General features: G+C 41.1%; 1 protein-coding gene across 3 annotated transcripts in view; it reads right to left on the bottom strand.

Annotated features, from left to right (window-relative positions):
- Positions 1-19384, bottom strand: part of LOC126198473 (ribosomal RNA-processing protein 8) — a 107746-nt gene that overhangs the window by 23660 nt on the left and 64702 nt on the right. For 2 of the 3 annotated variants that reach the window (XM_049934828.1, XM_049934826.1), the window contains exon 3: positions 6730-6891. The exons of the other annotated variant lie outside the window; for it this stretch is intronic. In XM_049934828.1, coding sequence (XP_049790785.1) covers positions 6730-6891 — 162 coding nt within the window. The remainder of the gene's footprint in view (positions 1-6729; positions 6892-19384) is intronic. 3 annotated transcript variants of the gene reach the window in all.

Genomic DNA, 19384 nt, shown 5'->3' with positions numbered 1-19384 from the left:
CTCTGGCTGGGAAGGGGGAACTGATGTCCCCGATGGTTGGGGGGGTGTTGCTCCTGAAGAAGATGGAGCAGGAGCAACAGGGAGTGAAGTGCCCCGCACAACCAAGGGGGCCGGTGGATTCTGACAGATTTTAGAGCCAACGATAAGTGACGATGGGAGAACCGTTGTTGCAGCAGCGGTGTAGGTCGACGTCATTGCCACAGGATGGAGTCGCTCATACTTCCGTTTAGCCTCGGTGTAGGTCAGGCGGTCCAGGGTCTTATATTCCATTACCTTTCGTTCCTTCTGGAATATCCTACAATCCGGCGAGCAGGGGGAATGGTGTTCTCCGCAGTTAACACAGATGGGAGGCAGAGCACATGGAGTATTGGGATGCGAAGGACGTCCACAATCTCGACATGTGATGCCGGAAATACAGCGAGATGACATGTGCCTGAACTTCCAGCATTTAAAACACCGCATCGGAGGAGGGATATATGGCTTCACATCACAGCGGTAAACCATCACCTTGACCTTTTTGGGTAAAACATCACCTTCGAAGGCCAAGATGAAGGCACTGGTGGCTACCTGATTATCCCTCGGACCCCGATGGACACGCCGGACGAAGTGAACACCTCGTCATTCTAGATTGGCGCGTAGTTCATCGTCGGACTGCAGAAGATCCCTGTGGAATATAATACCCTGGACCATGTTTAAACTCTTATGGGGAGTGATGGTGACGGAAACATCCCCCAACCTGTCGCAAGTGAGCAACCTCCGTGACTGGGCAGAGGATGCTGTTTTGATGAGAACTGACCCAGAGCGCATTTTGGACAAGCCCTCCACCTCCCCGAACTTGTCCTCTAAATGCTCCACAAAAAACTGGGGACTGGTCGACATAAATGATTCCCCATCTACTAGCGTACACACGAGGTACCGGGGTGAATAATCTCCACTGCCTTCTTTGGACAAACGTTCCTCCCATGGAGTGGCCAGGGAGGGAAATGATCTCTGATCAAATTTCTTTCCATTGAGGTTAGACCTCGATCGCTTAGAGACTGCTGGTGGAGGCCCACCAGCGAGAGATGATGTACCACGCTTCATTGCGGGTCATCCGCCCTGATGCCACCCACTCCGACCAGGGGCTCTCCCCACGGGCGCCACCCAGCTGCAGCAAAGACCACTTGGCAGGATGGCCTTTGCCGGGAGTCCCGATGCCCCAAAGGGATAGGCATCTACTCCTCGGCATACGTGGGGAGGTAGCAGCTCAGGCATCAGCAGTGCGATCCCTGTGTAGTCAGGGGGCTACCACCAAGAGGGTACATGATGACCCCACCACAACGGACTGGCTACCGTGCTGGATGTCGGGTGTCGAAATATCCATGTACATCACAAGGGCAAAGATGGAAGTGCACAATGGAGGGAAGGGATGCTATCTGGAACACACTGCAGCGGATGTGGCCGGAAGCTCGATGTAAGTCCAACTCCATGAAAATATCAGGTGTGCCAGATCTTAGGGCAAGATGGATTTAAGATGCACCACGTAAGGTGTCCTTCCCCAAATGGTACACACTAATGGAAAAATTTGGAAATAGAGTGGTCAAACCCCTCAGGGGACCATCACATTAAAGGCCGAAACAGTTGAGACTCCTTTTAGTCACCTCTTATGACAGGCAGGAATACCGCGGGCCTATTCTCACCCCCGAACCCGCAGGGGGGGTATATATTATTTAAGGAAGAAATCTTTGGAAAAGAAAATACTGAGTTCAAAGTAGAAAGATACATTGCAGCTTGTCCGAAATTTAGGATGGAAATGCCAAACATATACTACTATTAATTATGCACACATACACACAAAGGATAAGTCAGTAGAAAGGAAAAAAATCAATTAGTATACTGACAAAGAAAGCTGATAACAGAGCAAGAAAAAAGCCTCTGAACTACTGACAAACACATTTGTCATATTCTCAAAGTCCAGTTTCTCAGTCTGACCAGTATCTATTGCATTGAAGCCTTAAAAAATACTACCCATCACATTGTAGCAATGAATGCAATATCTTTAGAGCAAAGCTTTTGCAGTATTCCTGTTGCTTCTGATTTAATCACAGCTTTCTTTCCTTTCTCTTCAGAAATGCACTTACGAGCTTTACTAACTGCATTTCAATTTGAATTTTGCTTTTGCAGGCACCTTTTTGAGCTGACCGTGCCTAGCCAAACAAAAATATTGCACACACAATGTTGCCAGTTGCATGATGCACACACTTCCATCTGTCTACCTTCCATTTCCCTCTCACTAATAAGAATTCCCACAACTATTATTACCACGGTTTCTTCCCCCCCCCCCCCCCCCCCCCTTTTTTTTCGCTCAAAAACTTGCTGCCCCGAAGAATTTGCCATCCTGGGCCCGAGCCCAAGTGTCCTGTGCATAAATATGGGGCTGAGGTAATGCTGGAGCAGGTCTAATAATGAATAAGGAAATAGCAATGCAGGTAAGCTACTACGAACAGAATATTGAATGAATTATCATAGACAATATAGACAAGAAGCCAACACCCACCCACCACAGTAGTACATGTTTATATGTCAACTACTTCCATAGATAATGAAGGAATTGAAGGGTTGCATGATGAGGTTAAGGAAACTATTCAGATAGTGTGTGGTACAGAATTTGTGAATTTTCTCATAAACTTTAGAGATGCAAAATTTTCTGTATCATCATTGTCTATAAATGAGCAAGAATGGGCACAACTGTTTTATTATAATTTTAATAATGATTAAATAGTACAAGAGTAGCCCAAAAGATGTAGTGGACATCCTACATACAGAGCTATTCAAAATGAAGGAACAGATTTCAAACAGGTATATCTCCAAATTACAAAAGGTAGCACCATAAATCCAACATTCTTGGACAGACAACAGTTTAAAATTTGAACAGTCTGGGAACATATTCCAATCACAAGTCGGCGCTGTTGCTTTCTTCTTCATGGAGGGAACTGTGACAGGACTAACCTATGTAGACATGCTTCAAAACTAGTCATTTCCTCAGCTTGAAGATGATTCAGATGATGCCATTTTGGTGCAAGATGGTGCCCTGCCTCATTTCTCTAAGCACGTCTGATGTTACCTTAATGACACCATTTCAGGATGTTGGATTGTAAGAGCAGGAGCAAAACATGAACTTCACGACCAGTGACCTTACAGGTCTCCAGATCTCACACATTGTGACTTTTATCTGTGGGGTTAGGTACAAGACCACATTTTTATCCCCCCTTATGCCTGACACTCTTAAAAGTCTGTGACATTGCATTTTTGAAGCTGTGAATTCAATAATGAGAGACCAGCTGCTTCATGTGAGGCAGGAAATGAGCCACTGTTTTGATATTTGTTGCGTAACACATGGTGCTCACATTGAATACATAAAAATTTGAAATTTTCTCTATCCGGGAACTTTGGAATTGTGTTTAGATGTTTTGTAGTTTGGAAACGATAAATGTTTGAAATCTGTTCCATCTTTCTGAATAGCCCTGTACATTCAAGTATTTGTTCTGTATTTTTATTATTTGTATGAAGGACTCTTATGGCAGTCTGTGGCAGACAGAGTTTCACAGAAGAAATACCTGTCATGACAGGTGATGTATGAAGCTACCAACACCATGCCAGGTGCCAAAGAGGATCTCAGAAGTACTCCATTCCTACATTGAATGAGGCTGGATGAACTAATTAACAACACAAACTAAGAAAAAAAAATCATTTCATGTGAAACCTTTTAGTTAGTATGAGCTTAGCTACTGCTCAAACCAGACTTTTGTAGCCATATATGTAATACATTCGCCAGTGGTTTAGGGGTAGCATCTTTAATAATCAAAACATCCTTGGTTCCAGGTTCAAACCCAGCCCCTGCTTAAATTTTGAATAAAATCATCAACAATGGCAGCTGAAGACTTCCAGCATAAGAAGTCACCCTCTCTCTGTGAACCACCTTGTCAAAGAGGGGAGAGGAGCGGACAGAGGTCCATGGCACAGTCTTGCCCTTGGGCTGGGAAACTGCTCATAAAAGGTGGAAGAATCAGCAAGGACCAATAGCTTGAGGATACAGAAGGCAATGGAAACTACTAGATTAAAGACACACAATGTGTATCCACAAGACATCTGAGCCATAATTGAAAAGTTTCATGACAATCTCTCCATTGACAAAAGATTCTAGAGTAGTTCCCCATTTGAATCTCCAGGAGGGGCTGCCAAGGGGGAGTTCACTATGAGAAAAAGATAGATTAACCAATGACAGGACAAAACTCTACAAGTCAGAGCTTGGAATGTCAGAAGTTTGAAATAGTAGGAATGCTAGAAAATCTGAAAAGGGAAATGCGAAGACTCAATCTAGATATAGTGGGGATAACTGAAGTGAAATAAGATAATGATTTCTGGTAAGATGAATATCAAATATCAACAGCAGCAGAAAATGGTGTAATGGGAATAGAATTCATTATGAATAACAAAGTAGGACAGAGAGTGAGCTACTGTCAACAGTTCACTGTTAGGGTTGTTCTCATCAGATTCAACAGCAAACCAGTGCTGACAACGATAGTTCAGTTATATACTATGTGATCAAAAGTTTCCAGACACCCCCAAAACACACTTTTTCATATTAGGTGCATTGTGCTGCCACCTACTACAAGGCATTCCTTATCAGTGACCTCAGGAGTTGTTAGACATCGCGAGAGCAGAACGGGACGCTTTGCGGAACTCATGGACTTCGAACATGGTCAGGTGATTGGGTGTCAGTTGTGTAATACATCTGTACATGAGACTCCCACACTCCTAAACATGACTAGCTCCAGTGTTCCCAATGTTATAGTGAAATGGAAACATGAAGGGACATGTACAGCACAAAAGCATACAGGCCGACTGCATCTGTTGACTCAGAGACCGCCGACAGCTGAAGAGGGTCACAATGCGTAATAGGCACACATCTATCCAAACCATCACACAGGAATTCCAAATTGCATCAGAATCCACTGCAAGTACTATGAAAGTTAGGCGGGAGGTGAGAAAAAATAGATTTCATGGTCGAGTGGTTGCTCATAAGCCACACATCACGCCGGTAAATGCCAAACGATGCCTTGCTTGGTGTAAGGAGTGTAAACATTGGATGATTGAACAGCAGAAAATTGTTGTGTGGAGTGACGAATCATGGTACACAATGTTGTGATCCGATGGCAGTGTGTGAGTATAGTGAATGCCCAGTGAACGTCATCTGACAGCATGTGTAGTGCCAACAGTAAAATTCGGAGGCGGTGGTGTTATGGTGTGGTTGGTGTATCCTATCCCCAATGTTATTCAATCAGTACACTTGAGTGAGCAGTAAAGGAAACCAAAGAAAAAATTGGAGCAGTAATTAAAGTTTAGGGAGAAGAAATAAAACTTTTGAGATTTTCTGATGACATTGTAGATCTATCAGACACAGTAGAGGACTTGGAAGAGCAGATTAATGGAAGGAACAGTGTCTTGAAAGGAGTCTATAAGATGCACAAGAACAAGTAAGATAAGGATAATGGAATACAGAAGTGAAACGTGGGTAACAGTTAGCAGTCAGCTGAGACAAGAAGAGAAAGAAAGCTTTTGAAACATGGTGCCACAGAACAATGCTGAAGATTAATGGGTAGATCAAATAACAAATGAGGAGGTACTTAATCAAACTGAATCACAACTTGACTGAAAAAATGGACTGGTTGTTAGGACACATCCTGAGGCATCAAGGAATAGTCAATTTAGTAACGAAAAGAAGTATGGGTGGGTGGGGGAGCACTGGAGAGGGAGGCATGAATACAAGAGTTGCATCAAACTATTCTCAAACTGAAGACCCCAACAACATCATATGATATTGCTTTAAGCGTAGCTAATGTGTCTCAGAACAGAGTTGGCAGACTGGCAAAATAAAGTGCTGCCAAACAGGCAAAAAAATTACAGGATTGGTCAGACAACACCTACTGATGACTGGTACACTTTTCGTAGACATTTTATGAACTGAGTAAATTTGTGGAAAGTATTAGCCACTGCTGTTGTGGTCTTCAATACAAAGACTTATGTCTCCCCCTACAGTATTTACCCCCCCACACTGCCTTCCTTTACCAAACCAACGATTCCTTGAATACCACAGAATGTGTCGCATCAACTGCTCTCTTCTTTTAGTCAAGCTCTGCCATTAATTTCTTTTTTCCCGTCATTTCAGTCAGTAACTACTCATAGTTTCTGGCATGTACACAAAATTTAGATACAGACAAGAGTGTCTGAAACTGAAACACAGTGAGAGTGTCAAAAAATCAAAGGCAGGGCAATGTTAGAAATTAAATCAAAAGGAACATTCATTTGAGGAAACTATAAAATTATGAGACATAATGGCTTGCCAGTGTTACCTTTAAGAGCTAAAATATTGGTAGTGCTGATAGGAACATATTTTTATGTGTGACGCTATCCTAGTTTATGGAACTTTCATTGTATGAGTTAAAACAGAAGGGCAGATCACTCAGTCCCAAGATGAGAGGGACTTACTTGTTTTTGGACCTTCCCCAACCTATTTCTTTCTGATCCTGAGCAAGGAATTTGATCTGTGACCATAGATGATTAGTTTCCTGCAGTAGAATGAAAGTAAAGGGGTTCAGTCAAGAAAAGTTATAATTAGATAACATTTCACACATTCCTTAGCACACTAAAGGTTGTACACAAAGAACAAACAAGTGACACAGTTCTTACTTTTTCTTAAGAGCATTTATTATTACATTCAGTGGATTCAATGGCCACTTAGATACTTGCTGTCGATAGCCTTCATGGTAGGCCTCAAAAGTGGAAATGTTATTCTGGAAAAATGTTTTGCTCTCTTCACTCTTTGAATTGTATAATTGTTCATTTATGTACCTGAAAAAAAAAGACAAACAATCAACACACATCACTTCATACATACATCACATTTTAACAAAACAGTGCAATGATAAATAAAGTGTGCCTCTGATAACACGTGCCACTGTCCCAAAATTGTCTACATTCTATGTGTGCCATTTATATGATAAAAGAACTCTTTGCAAATAAGAAAATATGCATACACTATATCTGTTATATCCATTTTTAGTCAACAGTCTTCTGACTGGTTTAATGCGACCCACCACAATTCAGAGTGCTTAACATCCTCAATTTGTTGGATGTATTCCTATCTCTGTCTTCCCCTGCAATTTATTATCCTCTTCAGCTCCTTCTAGTACCATGGAAGTTATTTCCTGATGGCTTAATACATTTTTTATCATTCTGTCCTGTCATCATGTCAGTGTTTTCCATATGTTCTTTTCTTTGTCAATTCTGTGGAGAATTTCCTCATTCCTGATCCTATCAGTCACCTAATTTTCAATATTTTTCTACATCTTCAACATCTCAAACACTATGATTGTTTCTTTTCCAGTGTTCCCACAATCCATTGCTCACTACCATAAACTGCTGTGCTCTAACATTACTATGTCTAATATGGTGCATGAAACATGATGGCATTCAAAACTGCTTCCAGTCATCTCAGAATGGACAAATTCAGGTCCTGTATGGTTTTCTTGCTGCAAAATATTGGAAAGGTCAGGTAACAATGAAGGAGGTAATAGCGATGATTCACACTTCTCTGCAAAGCAGACCACAAAGGCTCAATAATATCATGATCTGATGACTGTGGTGGTGGCCAGAGGAGATGCAACAATTCATCCCTGTGATCATAAAACCAGCCATGGATGATGCGAGCTATGTGAACAGGGGCCTGTTGTCTTAGAACACAGCCTCAGCATCAGGGAACAAACACTGAACCATGGGATGGATCTGATCACTAAAAGTGGTCGTATAGCCCTTGGGAGTAACGTCATCTTGCAGAGTAACAATGGGGGCCATAGAATACCATGATATGGTATCATCAAACTGCAACCGCTTCACTCTTTGTGCATAAAATCGCCAGAATTTTGGAACAGTGAGTAACAAGACTCATCCAACCAATTGACTTTCTTCCATTGGTCCACAGTCCAGGTTTTATGGCTTCAGAACTATTTTCATGTTATGGGAATTTGCATCACAGATGAGTGTTTTGAAATTCCACCTCATCCTCAATTGTCTGCTAGTGCAGCTCCCCTCATGCTGACAGGCATGACATTCGGTTCAGCAATTACTTTTACAGCTATTGCCTCCTTATTTTTTCCACAGTCCTCTTCAGTGACCATCTTTCCCAATCAGTCAACACACTTTTTTGTTTGTGACTTAGCAGATAATGTTTTTCCGCTTTACCTGTACGCGGTATAAATCTTCAATACGGTGCCTCTAAAACACCAAATGCATCGGCTCCCTTGGTTATGGATGCACCCACTATACAAGCCCCTACAATTTGCTCCCTTTCAAATTCACTTAGCTCTGACATAATGCATTCACACTTACATGTATGACACTTGCAACATACTGAGAGTATTGCACAGGTGTCGCTCGTGATCAAATAAAACTGCGTAAACAGCAGGCTTCGCTAGCTTTTGCATTTATGTTCAAGCATACAATTTTTGCAGTGTTTCCACATTTTTGTCCAACTGCTGTATATTCTCAGAAATTTCTTCCACAAAATATAGCTTGTTTTAACTAGTAGACTTCTTTGGGCCAGGAATACCTTCTTTGTCTGTGCTAGTTTGCTTTTTATGTCCTCCTCACTTCAACTGCCATGTGTTCCTTTGTTTACAAGGTATCAGAATTCTTTCAGTTCATCTAGTTTGTGGTCATCAGTTTTGATATTAAATTTATCACAAATCTCTTTTCTGATACCCTTCATTACTTTCATCTTTCTCTGGTTTACTCTCAATACATAATTCTGTATTCATTCGACTGTTTATTCCACTCAAAAGGTCCTATAATTTTTCTCCACTTCCCTTGAGGATAACAATATCATTAACAAATCTTATCACTGGTATCCATTCACCCTGAATTTTAACCCCATTCTTGAGCCTTTCTTTTATTTTCATCACTGCTTTTCCTGTGTATAGATTAGACAGAAGGGCAGAAGACTGCTTCCTCTTTCACCCCTTATAATCTGAGCACTTTCTTCTCGGTCTTCCATTCTTATTGTTTCTTCTCAGTTAATGTACATATTGTATATTACTTATATTACTCACATTTTCCTACAGCTTATTTCTATTTTTCTAAGAATTTAGAAAATCCAGCACCATTTTACATTGTTGAACACTTTTTTTAGGTTGATAAATACTATGAATGTGTCTTGATTTCTCTTAAGTCATGTTTCCATTACCAAGAGCAACTGCCTCTCTGGTGCGTCTACATTTCTCAAAGCCAAATGGACCATCATCTAACTGATCCTCAATATTCTTTTCCATTCTTCTGTATATTATTCTTGCCAGCAATTTGGATGCATGAGGTGTTTAACTGACTATGTGATAGTTCTCGCAATTATCTGCCCTTGCTGTGTTCTGGATAGTGTGGGTGTTACTTTTCCGAAAGTCTGGTGTTATGTCTCTAGGCTCATGGAATGTCTTGCCTGTTGGGACTGTGGCCTATCTTACAGAGAGTTCTGGCAAAATTTCTGAGAGTGGGATTGCTTGTCACTGGGAGCTCTGATGTAACATGAGTGACAGAGCCCCTCAAGGAACTAGCAGGTGGGTTGGGAAAGAAGGCCACTGTTGACTCTGTTTGCTCGCTGTGGGTGGTGTGTGTGTGTGGGGGGGGGGGGGGGAGGGGGGGGGGGCTGGAACTGATCATAGTCCTCTGGTTTAGAGCTGATGTTGTTATTGTTGTGGTCTTCAGTCCAGGGACTGGTTTGATGCAGCTCTCCATGCTACTCTAACCTGTGCAAGCCTCATCATCTCTGAGTGACTACTGCAACTTAAATCGTTCTGAATCTGTTTACTGTATTCATGCCTTGATTTCCGTTTATGATTTTTGCCCTCCGTGCTTCTCTCCAACAATAAATTGATGATCCCTTGATGCCTCAAAATGTGTCCTACCAACTGATCCCTTCTTCCAGTCAAGTTGTGTCACAATATCCTCTTCTCCCCAATTCTATTCAATACCTCCTCTTTAGTTAAGTGATCTACCCATCTAAACTTCTGCATTCTTCTGTAGCACCACATTTTGAAAACTTCCTATTCTCTTCTTGTCTAAACATTTATCATTCATGTTTCACTTCCATACATGGCTACACTCCATACAAATACTTTCAGAAATTACTGGGTGATCCAAAAGTCAGTACAAATTTGAAAACTTAATAAACCACGGAATAATGTAGCTGGAGAGGTAAAAATTGACACACATGCTTGGAATGACATGGGGTTTTATTAGAAAGAAGAAGAATCGTGTATAAAAGGAGCTGTAATGAGAGAGAGAGAATCAGATGCACCAGCAGTCGCAGCATGTTGATGTTACCTGAAAAGGTGCTTTTAGTGAAGCTGTATTATCAGACTGGGGAATGTGCTAGTTCAGTGTTACAATCCTATCACCATAGGAAGGGGATTCGAATGGGTAAAGGTCCGTTGACAAATGCAGCTGTGGCGAGAATGATTTCGAAGTTCTTAGCCACGGGTTGTTCAGACGATAGACTCCGTAGTGGCCGACTGAGCCCAAGGTGTAATGCTGCTGAGACAGTTCAGGAAGAAATGGAGACTGTAGCGGGTTCGTCTATGCACGGGGAAGTCAGCGCTCGTGCAGTCGCATGTCGCAACAGCATTCCATACACTACTGTTTGGTTGGCACTTGGGCGTACCCTCCGATGTTATCCGTACAAAATCCATCGGCATAATGAACTGTTACCTGGCGATTTAGTGAAGCGGACGGTATTTGTCGTGTGGGCATTTCAAAAGGTGGCGGAAGATGGTGATTGGTTGAGTCACGTGTTGCGGACCGACGAAGTTCATTTCACGCTCCGAGGGTCTGTCAACGCCCACAACTGCAGAATTTGGGCTACCGAAAATCCTAGAACTGTCGTGGAAACTCCATTGCACAACGAGAAAGTCATAGTATGGGTTGAATTTACCACATCTACCATTATCGGGTCTTTTTTCTCCAACGAAATGCGTGATTCTGGTTTTGTAACTGCTACCGTGATGGGTGAGAGGTACGCCGATATGTTACAGAATCGCATCATCCCCAGCCTGGCTGATAAGCACCTCCTGAAACGTACGATGTTTATGCAGGATGGTGCTCCACCCCATATTGCTAGAGCTAGACGCGTGAAAGATCTCTTGCGCGCGTCGTTTGGTGACGATCGTGTGCTCAGCTGCCACTTTCTTCATGCTTAGCCTCCCAGGTACCCAGACCTCAGTCCGTGCGATTATTGGCTTTGGGGTTACCTGAAGTCGAAAGTGTATCGTGATCGACCGACATCTCTAGGGATGCTAAAAGACAACATCCAACACCAATGCCTCACCATAACTCCGGACATGCTTTACAGTGCTGTTCACAACATTATTCCTCAACTACAGCTATTGTTGAGGAATGATGGTGGACATATTGAGCATTTCCTGTAAAGAACATCATCTTTGCTTTGTCTTACTTTGTTATGCTAATTATTGCTATTCTGATCAGATGAAGCGACATCTAGTGGACATTTTTTGAACTTTTGTATTTTTTTGGTTCTAATAAAACCCCATGTCATTCCAAGCATGTGTGTCAATTTGTATCTCTCTATCTACATTATTCCGTGATTTATTCAGTTTTCAAATTTATACTGACTTTTTGATCACCTGGTACTTCCTGACACTTAAAGCTATACTCCATGTTAACAAATTTCTCTACTTAAGAAACGCTTTCCTTGCCATTGCCAGTCTACATTTTATATCATCTCTACCTCGACCATCATCAGTTATTTTGCTCCTCAAATAGCAAAACTCCTTTACTACTTTAAGTCTCTCATTTCATAATCTAATACCCTCAGCATCACCCGACTTAATTTGACTACATTCCATTATCCTCATTTTGCTTTTGTTGATGTTCATCTTATATCCTCCTTTCAAGACACTATCCATTTCGTTCAACTGCTCCCCCAAGTCCTTTGCTGTCTCTGACAGAATTACAATGTCATCGGCAAACCTCAAAGTTTTTACTTCTTCTCCATGGATTTTAATATTTATTCCGAATTTTTCTTTTGTTTCCTTTACTGCTTGCTCAATATACAGATTGAATAACATCGGGGAGAGGCTACAACCCTGTCTCACTCCCTTCCCAACCGCTGCTTGCTGCTTCCCTTTCATGCCCATCGACTCTTATAACTGCCATCTGGTTTCTGTACAAACTGTGAATAGCCTTTCGCTCCCTATATTTTACCCCTGCCACCTACAGAATTTCAAAGAGTATTCCAGTCAACGTAGTCAAAAGCTTTCTCTAATTCTACAAATGCTAGAAACATCGGTTTGCCTGTCCTTAATCTATCATCTAAGATAATTTGTAGGGTCAGTATTGCCTCACGTGTTCCAACATTTCTACAGAAACCAAACTGATCTTCCCTGAGGTCAGCTTTTACCGGGTTTTCTATTCATCTGTAAAGATTCATGTTAATATTTTTCAGCCTTTACTTATTAAACTGATAGTTCAGTAAATTTCACACCTGTCAACACTTGCTTTCTTTGAGATTCGAATTATTATATTCTTATTGAAGTCTGAGGGTATTTCGCCTATCTCATACATCTTGCTCACCAAATGGTAGAGTTTTGTCATGGCTGGCTCTCCCAAGGCTACAGTATCATGTATCACATTTTATCTTCATCCATGTCCTCTTCCATTTCCGTAATATTGCCCTCAAGTACATCGCCCTTGTATAGACCTTCTATATACTCCTTCCACCTTTCTGCCTTCCCTTCTTTGCTTAGAACCGGGTTTCCATCAAAGTGCTTGTTATTCGTAAAAGTGGTTCTTTTTCTCCAAAGGTCTCTTTAATTTTACTGTAGGCAGTATCTATTTTACCCCTAGTGATATATGCCTCTACATCCTTACATTTGTCCTCTAGCCATTTTGCACTTCCTATCTATCTCATTTTTGAGACGTTTGTATTCCTTTTTGCCTGCTTCATTTACTGCATTTTTATAATTTCTCCTTTCATCAATGAAATTCAATATCTCTTCTGTTACCCAAGGATTTCTACAAGCCCTCGTCTTTTTACCTACTTGATCCTCTGCTGCCTTCAATATTTCATCTCTCAAAACTACCCATTCTTCTTCTACTGTATTTCTTTCCCCCCTTCTTGTCAATCGTTCCCTAATTATCTCTCTGCAACTCTCTACAACCTCTGGTTCTTCAAGTTTATCCAGGTCCCATCTTCATAAATTCCCGCCTTTTTGCAGTTTGTTCAGTTTCATTCTACAGTTCATAACCAATAGATTGTGGTCAGAGTCCACATCTGCAGCTGGAAATGCCTTAAAATTTAAAACCTGGTTCCCAAATCTCTGTCTTACTATTATATAATCTATCCGAAACCTTCCAGTGTCTCCAGGCCTCTTCTATGTATAAAACCTTCTTTCATGATTCTTGAACAAAGTGTTAGCTATGAGTAAGTTATGTACTGTGCACAATTCTACCAGGCAGCTTCCTCTTTCATTCCTTACTCCCATTTCATATTCACCTACTACTTTTCCTTCTCTTCCCTTTTCCTATTATCAAATTCCAGTCCCCCACACAATTAATTTTTTTTCTCCCTTAACTATCTGAACAGGTTCTTTTATCTCATCATACATTTATTCAATCTCTTCATCATCTGCGGAACTAGTTGGCATATAAACTTGAACTATTGTGGTAGGTGTGAGCTTAATGTCTGTCTTTGCTTCGATAACGTGTTCACTATGCTGTTCACAGTAGTTAACCTGCATTCCTATGTTATTTTCATTATTAAACACACTCCTACGTTACTCCTGTGTGACTTCATATTTATAACCCTGTATTCAGCTGACCAGAAGTCTTGTTCCTCTTGCCACTGTAATTCCCTGATTCCCACTACATCTAACTTCAATCTATTCATTTCCCTTTTAAAATGTTCTAATCTACCTGCCCGATTAAGGAATGTAACATTCCATGCTCCAATCAGTAGAATGCCAGTTTTCTTTCTCCTGATAACGATGTCCTCCTGAGTAGTCTTCACCCGGAGATCTGAATGGGGGACTATTTTACCTCTGGAGTGTTTTATCCAAAAGGACGCCATCATCATTTAACCATATAATAAAGCTGTATGCCCTTGGGAAAAATTACAGTTGTAGTTTCCCCTTGCTTTCAGCCGTTCGTAGTACCAGAGCAGCAAGGCCATTTTGATCAATGTTATGTTACAAGGCCAGATCAGTCAATCATTCAGACTGTTCCCCTGCAACTACTTAAAAGGCTGCTGCCCCTCTTCAGGTATCACACATTTGTCTGACCTCTCAACGGATACCCCTGCATTGCAGTTGCACCTACGGTATGGCTAGCTGTAACACTGAGGCACGCAAGGCTCCCCACCAACGGCAAGGTCCATGGTTCATGGGGTCGATTGGAAGGCTTAAACCAGAGACTCATTGTCAGATGAGTCTAAGATGCTCAAGTATGTGGATTTCTCAACCTCCACTATCCGCTACAGGATCGAGAAATGTAGGACCTCCATTAATAGGCCAGGCATGCACTGCATTCAGGAAACAGCTACTAAGGTAGTGTTAGTGGAATCAACATGTGGTTTTTTAGGATAGAGGACATCCTCCACAGGTCCCATAAGATGCTTCTGTTTCCAGAAATGGTAGCATACAACATAGTAGGTCAAAAAAAGAAAATGTTAAAACAGTATTAATATTATGAAAAAAATAGCTACTACTCACCGTATAATGGAGATGTTGAATTGCAGTTAGGTACAACAAAAAGACTGTCATAAAATGAGCTTTTTGGCCAATAGGGCCTTCGTCAAAAATAGACCACACACACACACACACACATACACACACACACACACACACACAGGGCCGGTCTCTGGTAGCTTAAGCCTGACTGTTCTGAATACAGAACAGCATTAGCTAACTGAAGGAGCATCAATGGAAAGTTCCTGGAACTAGTTTCGCTTGTTGTTGTTGTTGTTGTGGTCTTCAGTCCTGAGACTGGTTTGATGCAGCTCTCCATGCCACTCTATCCTGTGCAAGCTTCTTCATCTCCCTGTACTTACTGCAACCTACATCCTTCTGGATCTGCTTAGTGTATTCATCTCTTGGTCTCCCTCTATGATTTTTACCCTCCATGCTGCCCTCCAATGCTAAATTGGTGATTCCTTGATGCCTCAAAACATGTCCTACCAACCGATCCCTATTCACCTCCTCATTAGTTACGTGATCTACCCACCTTATCTTCAGCATTCTTCTGTAGCACCACATTTCGAAAGCTTCTATTCTCTTCTTGTCCAAACTAGTTATCGTCCATGTTTCACTTCCATACTCCATACTCCATACAAATACTTTCAGAAACGACTTCCTGACACTTAAATCTATACTCGATGTTAACAAATTTCACTTCTTCAGAAACGCTTTCCTTGCCATTGCCAGTCTACATTTTAAATCCTCTCTACTTCGACCATCATCAGTTATTTTACTCCCTAAATAGCAAAACTCCTTTACTACTTTAAGTCTCTCATTTCCTAATCTAATTCCCTCAACATCACCCGATTTAATTTGACTACATTCCATTATCCTCATTTTGCTTTTGTTGATGTTCATCTTATACCCTCCTTTCAAGACACTGTCCATTCCATTCAACTGTTCTTCCAAGTCCTTTGCTGTCTCTGACAGAATTACAATGTCATTGGCGAACCTCAAAGTTTTTACTTCTTCTCCATGAATTTTAATACCTACTCCGAATTTTTCTTTTGTTTCCTTTACTGCTTGCTCAATATACAGATTGAATAACATTGGGGAGAGGCTACAACCCTGTCTCACTCCCTTCCCAACCACTGCTTCCCTTTCATGCCCCTCGACTCTTATAACTGCCATCTGCTTTCTGTACAAATTGTAAATAGCCTTTCACTCCCTGTATTTTATCCCTGCCACCTTCAGAATTTGAAAGAGAGTATTCCAGTTAACATTGTCAAAACTTTCTCTAAGTCTACAAATGCTAGAAACGTAGGTTTGCCTATCCTTATTCTTTCTTCTAAGATAAGTCTTAAGGTCAGTATTGCCTCACGTGTTCCAATATTTCTATGGAATCCAAACTGATCTTCCCCAAGGTTGGCTTCTACTAGTTTTTCCATTCGTCTGTAAAGAATTCGCGTTAGTATTTTGCAGCTGTGACTTATTAAACTGATAGTTCGGTAATTTTCATATCTGTCAACACCTGCTTTCTTTGGGATTGGAATTATTACAATCTTCTTGAAGTCTGAGGGTATTTCGCCTGTCTGATACATCTTGCTCACCAGATGCTAGAGTTTTGTCAGGACTGGCTCTCCCAAGGCCATCAGTAGTTCTAATGGAATGTTGTCTACTCCCGAGGCCTTGTTTCGACTCAGGTCTTTCAATGCTCTGTCAAACTCTTCACGCAGTATCTTATCTCCCATTTCGTCTTCATCTACATCCTCTTCCATTTCCATAATATTGTCCTCAAGTACATCGCCCTTGTATAGACCCTCTATATACTTCTTCCACCTTTCTGCTTTCCCCTCTTTGCTTAGAACTGGGTTGCCATCTGAGCTCTTGATATTCATACAAGTAGTTCTCTTCTCTCCAAAGGTCTCTTTAATTTTCCTGTAGGCAGTATCTATCTTACCCCTAGTGAGATAAGCCTCTACATCCTTACATTTGCCCTCTAGCCATCCCTGCTTAGCCACTTTGCACTTCCTGTCGATGTCATTTTTGAGACGTTTGTATTCCTTTTTGCCTGCTTCATTTACTGCATTTTTATATTTTCTCCTTTCATCAATGAAATTCAATATATCTTCTGTTACCCAAGGATTTCTATTAGCCCTCGTCTCTTTACCTACTTGATCGTCTGCTGTCTTCACTACTTCATCCCTTAGAGCTACCCATTCTTCTTCTACTGTATTTCTTTCCCCCATTCCTGTCAATTGTTCCCTTATGCTCTCCCTGAAACTCTGTACAACCTCTGGTTCTTTCAGTTTATCCAGGTCCCATCTCCTTAAATTCCCACCTTTTTGCAGTTTCTTCAGTTTCAATCTGCAGTTCATAACCAATAGATTGTGGTCAGAATCCACATCTGCCCCTGGAAATGTCTTACAGTTTAAAACCTGGTTCCTAAATCTTTGTCTTACCATTATATAATCTATCTGATACCTTTTAGTATCTCCAGGCTTCTTCCAGGTATACAGCCTTCTTTTATGATTCTTGAACCAAGTGTTAGCTATGATTAAGTTATGCTCTGTGCAAAATTCTACCAGACGGCTTCCTCTTTCATTTCTTCCCCCCAATCCATATTCACCTACTATGTTTCCTTCTCTCCCTTTTCCTACTGACGAATTCCAGTCACCCATGACTATTAAATTTTCGTCTCCCTTCACTACCTGAATAATTTCTTTTATCTCGTCATACATTTCATCTATTTCTTCATCATCTGCAGAGCTAGTTGGCATATAAACTTGTACTACTGTAGTAGGCATGGGCTTTGTGTCTATCTTGGCCACAATAATGCGTTCACTATGCTGTTTGTAGTAGCTAACCCGCACTCCAATTTTTTTATTCATTATTAAACCTACTCCTGCATTACCCCTATTTGATTTTGTATTTATAACCCTGTAATCACCAAACAAAAAGTCTTGTTCCTCCTGCCACCAAACTTCACTAAATCCCATTATATCTAACTTTAACCTATCCATTTCCCTTTTTAAATTTTCTAACCTACCTGCCCGATTAAGGGATCTGACATTCCACGCTCTGATCCGTAGAACGCCAGTTTTCTTTCTCCTGATAACGACGTCCTCTTGTTTAGTCCCCGCCCGGAGATCCGAATGGGGGACTATTTTACCTCCGGAATATTTTAACCAAGAGGACCCATCATCATTTAATCATACAGTAAAGCTGCATGTCCTCGGGAAAAAATACGGCTGTAGTTTCCCCTTGCTTTCAGCCGTTCGCAGTACCAGCACAGCAAGGCCGTTTTGGTTAATGTTACAAGGCCAGATCAGTCAATCATCCAGACTGTTGCCCCTGCAACTACTGAAAAGGCTGCTGCCCCTCTTCAGGAACCACATGTTTGTCTGGCCTCTCAACAGATACCCCTCCGTTGTGGTTGCACCTACGGTACGGCCATCTGTATCGTTGAGGCACGCAAGCCTCCCCACCAACGGCAAGGTCCATGGTTCATGGGGGGGGGTAGTTTCGCTTATGTATGATAATAGTGCTCACATAGAACTAGGAACAGAAAGATGGCTGAAACCAAGTCACAATAACAATGAAACGAAAAAATAACTAGAATGTATATCACAGCGATAAGTTGAACACTGATGGTGGAGGCATGTTTATATTTTATTTATTTATTTACATGTCAAGTTCCGTAGGACCAAATTGAGGAGCAAATCTCGAAGGTCAGTACATGAAATTAAAACATAAAAGTCATAAGAGAAAAATAAAATGTTTATGAATCCAAAAAAAGTTGTCAAGCCATAAGTTTAAGTAGACGCATTAACAATATAACATAATTATCAGCTTAATTTTTCAACGAACTCCTCAACAGAACAAAAGGAGTGACTCATGAGGAAACTATTCAGTTTTGATTTGAAAGTGACTGGATTACTGCTAAGATTTTTGAATTCTTGTGGTAGCTTACTGAAAATGGATGCAGCAGTGTATTGCACACCTTTCGACAAAAGAGTTAAGGAAATCCGATCCAAATGCAGGTTGGATTTCTGCCGAGTATTAACTGAGTGAAAGCTGCTTATTCTTGGGAATAAGCTGATACTGTTAAAAAGAAACAACAGTAAAGAATATATATATATATATATATATATATATATATATATATATATGAGGGAAACATACCACATCTTTGCCTCTGCACTTCTGCCTCGACTGACATCTCTGCCCAAACTCTTTGTCTTTAAATATGTCTGCTTGTGTCTGTATATGTGTGGATGGATATGTGTGTGTGTGCGAGTGTATACCCCCCTTTTTTCCCCCTAAGGTAAGTCTTTCCGCTCCCGGGATTGGAATGACTCCTTACCCTCTCCCCTAAAACCCACATCCTTTCGTCTTTCCCTCTCCTTCCCTCTTTCCTGATGAGGCAACAGTTTGTTGCGAAAGCTTGAATTTTGTGTGTGTGTTTGTGTCTGTCGACCTGCCAGCACTTTCATTTGGTAAGTCACATCATCTTTGTTTTTATATATATATATATATATATATATATATATATATATATATATATATATATATAGAGGGAAACATTCCACGTGGGAAAAATATATCTA

Source organism: Schistocerca nitens, chromosome 8 (assembly GCF_023898315.1).
Source record: "Schistocerca nitens isolate TAMUIC-IGC-003100 chromosome 8, iqSchNite1.1, whole genome shotgun sequence".
NCBI lineage: Eukaryota > Metazoa > Arthropoda > Insecta > Orthoptera > Acrididae > Schistocerca > Schistocerca nitens.
The sequence above is the reverse complement of the archived record's forward strand: the minus strand, read 5'-3'. Positions and strand labels throughout refer to the sequence as shown.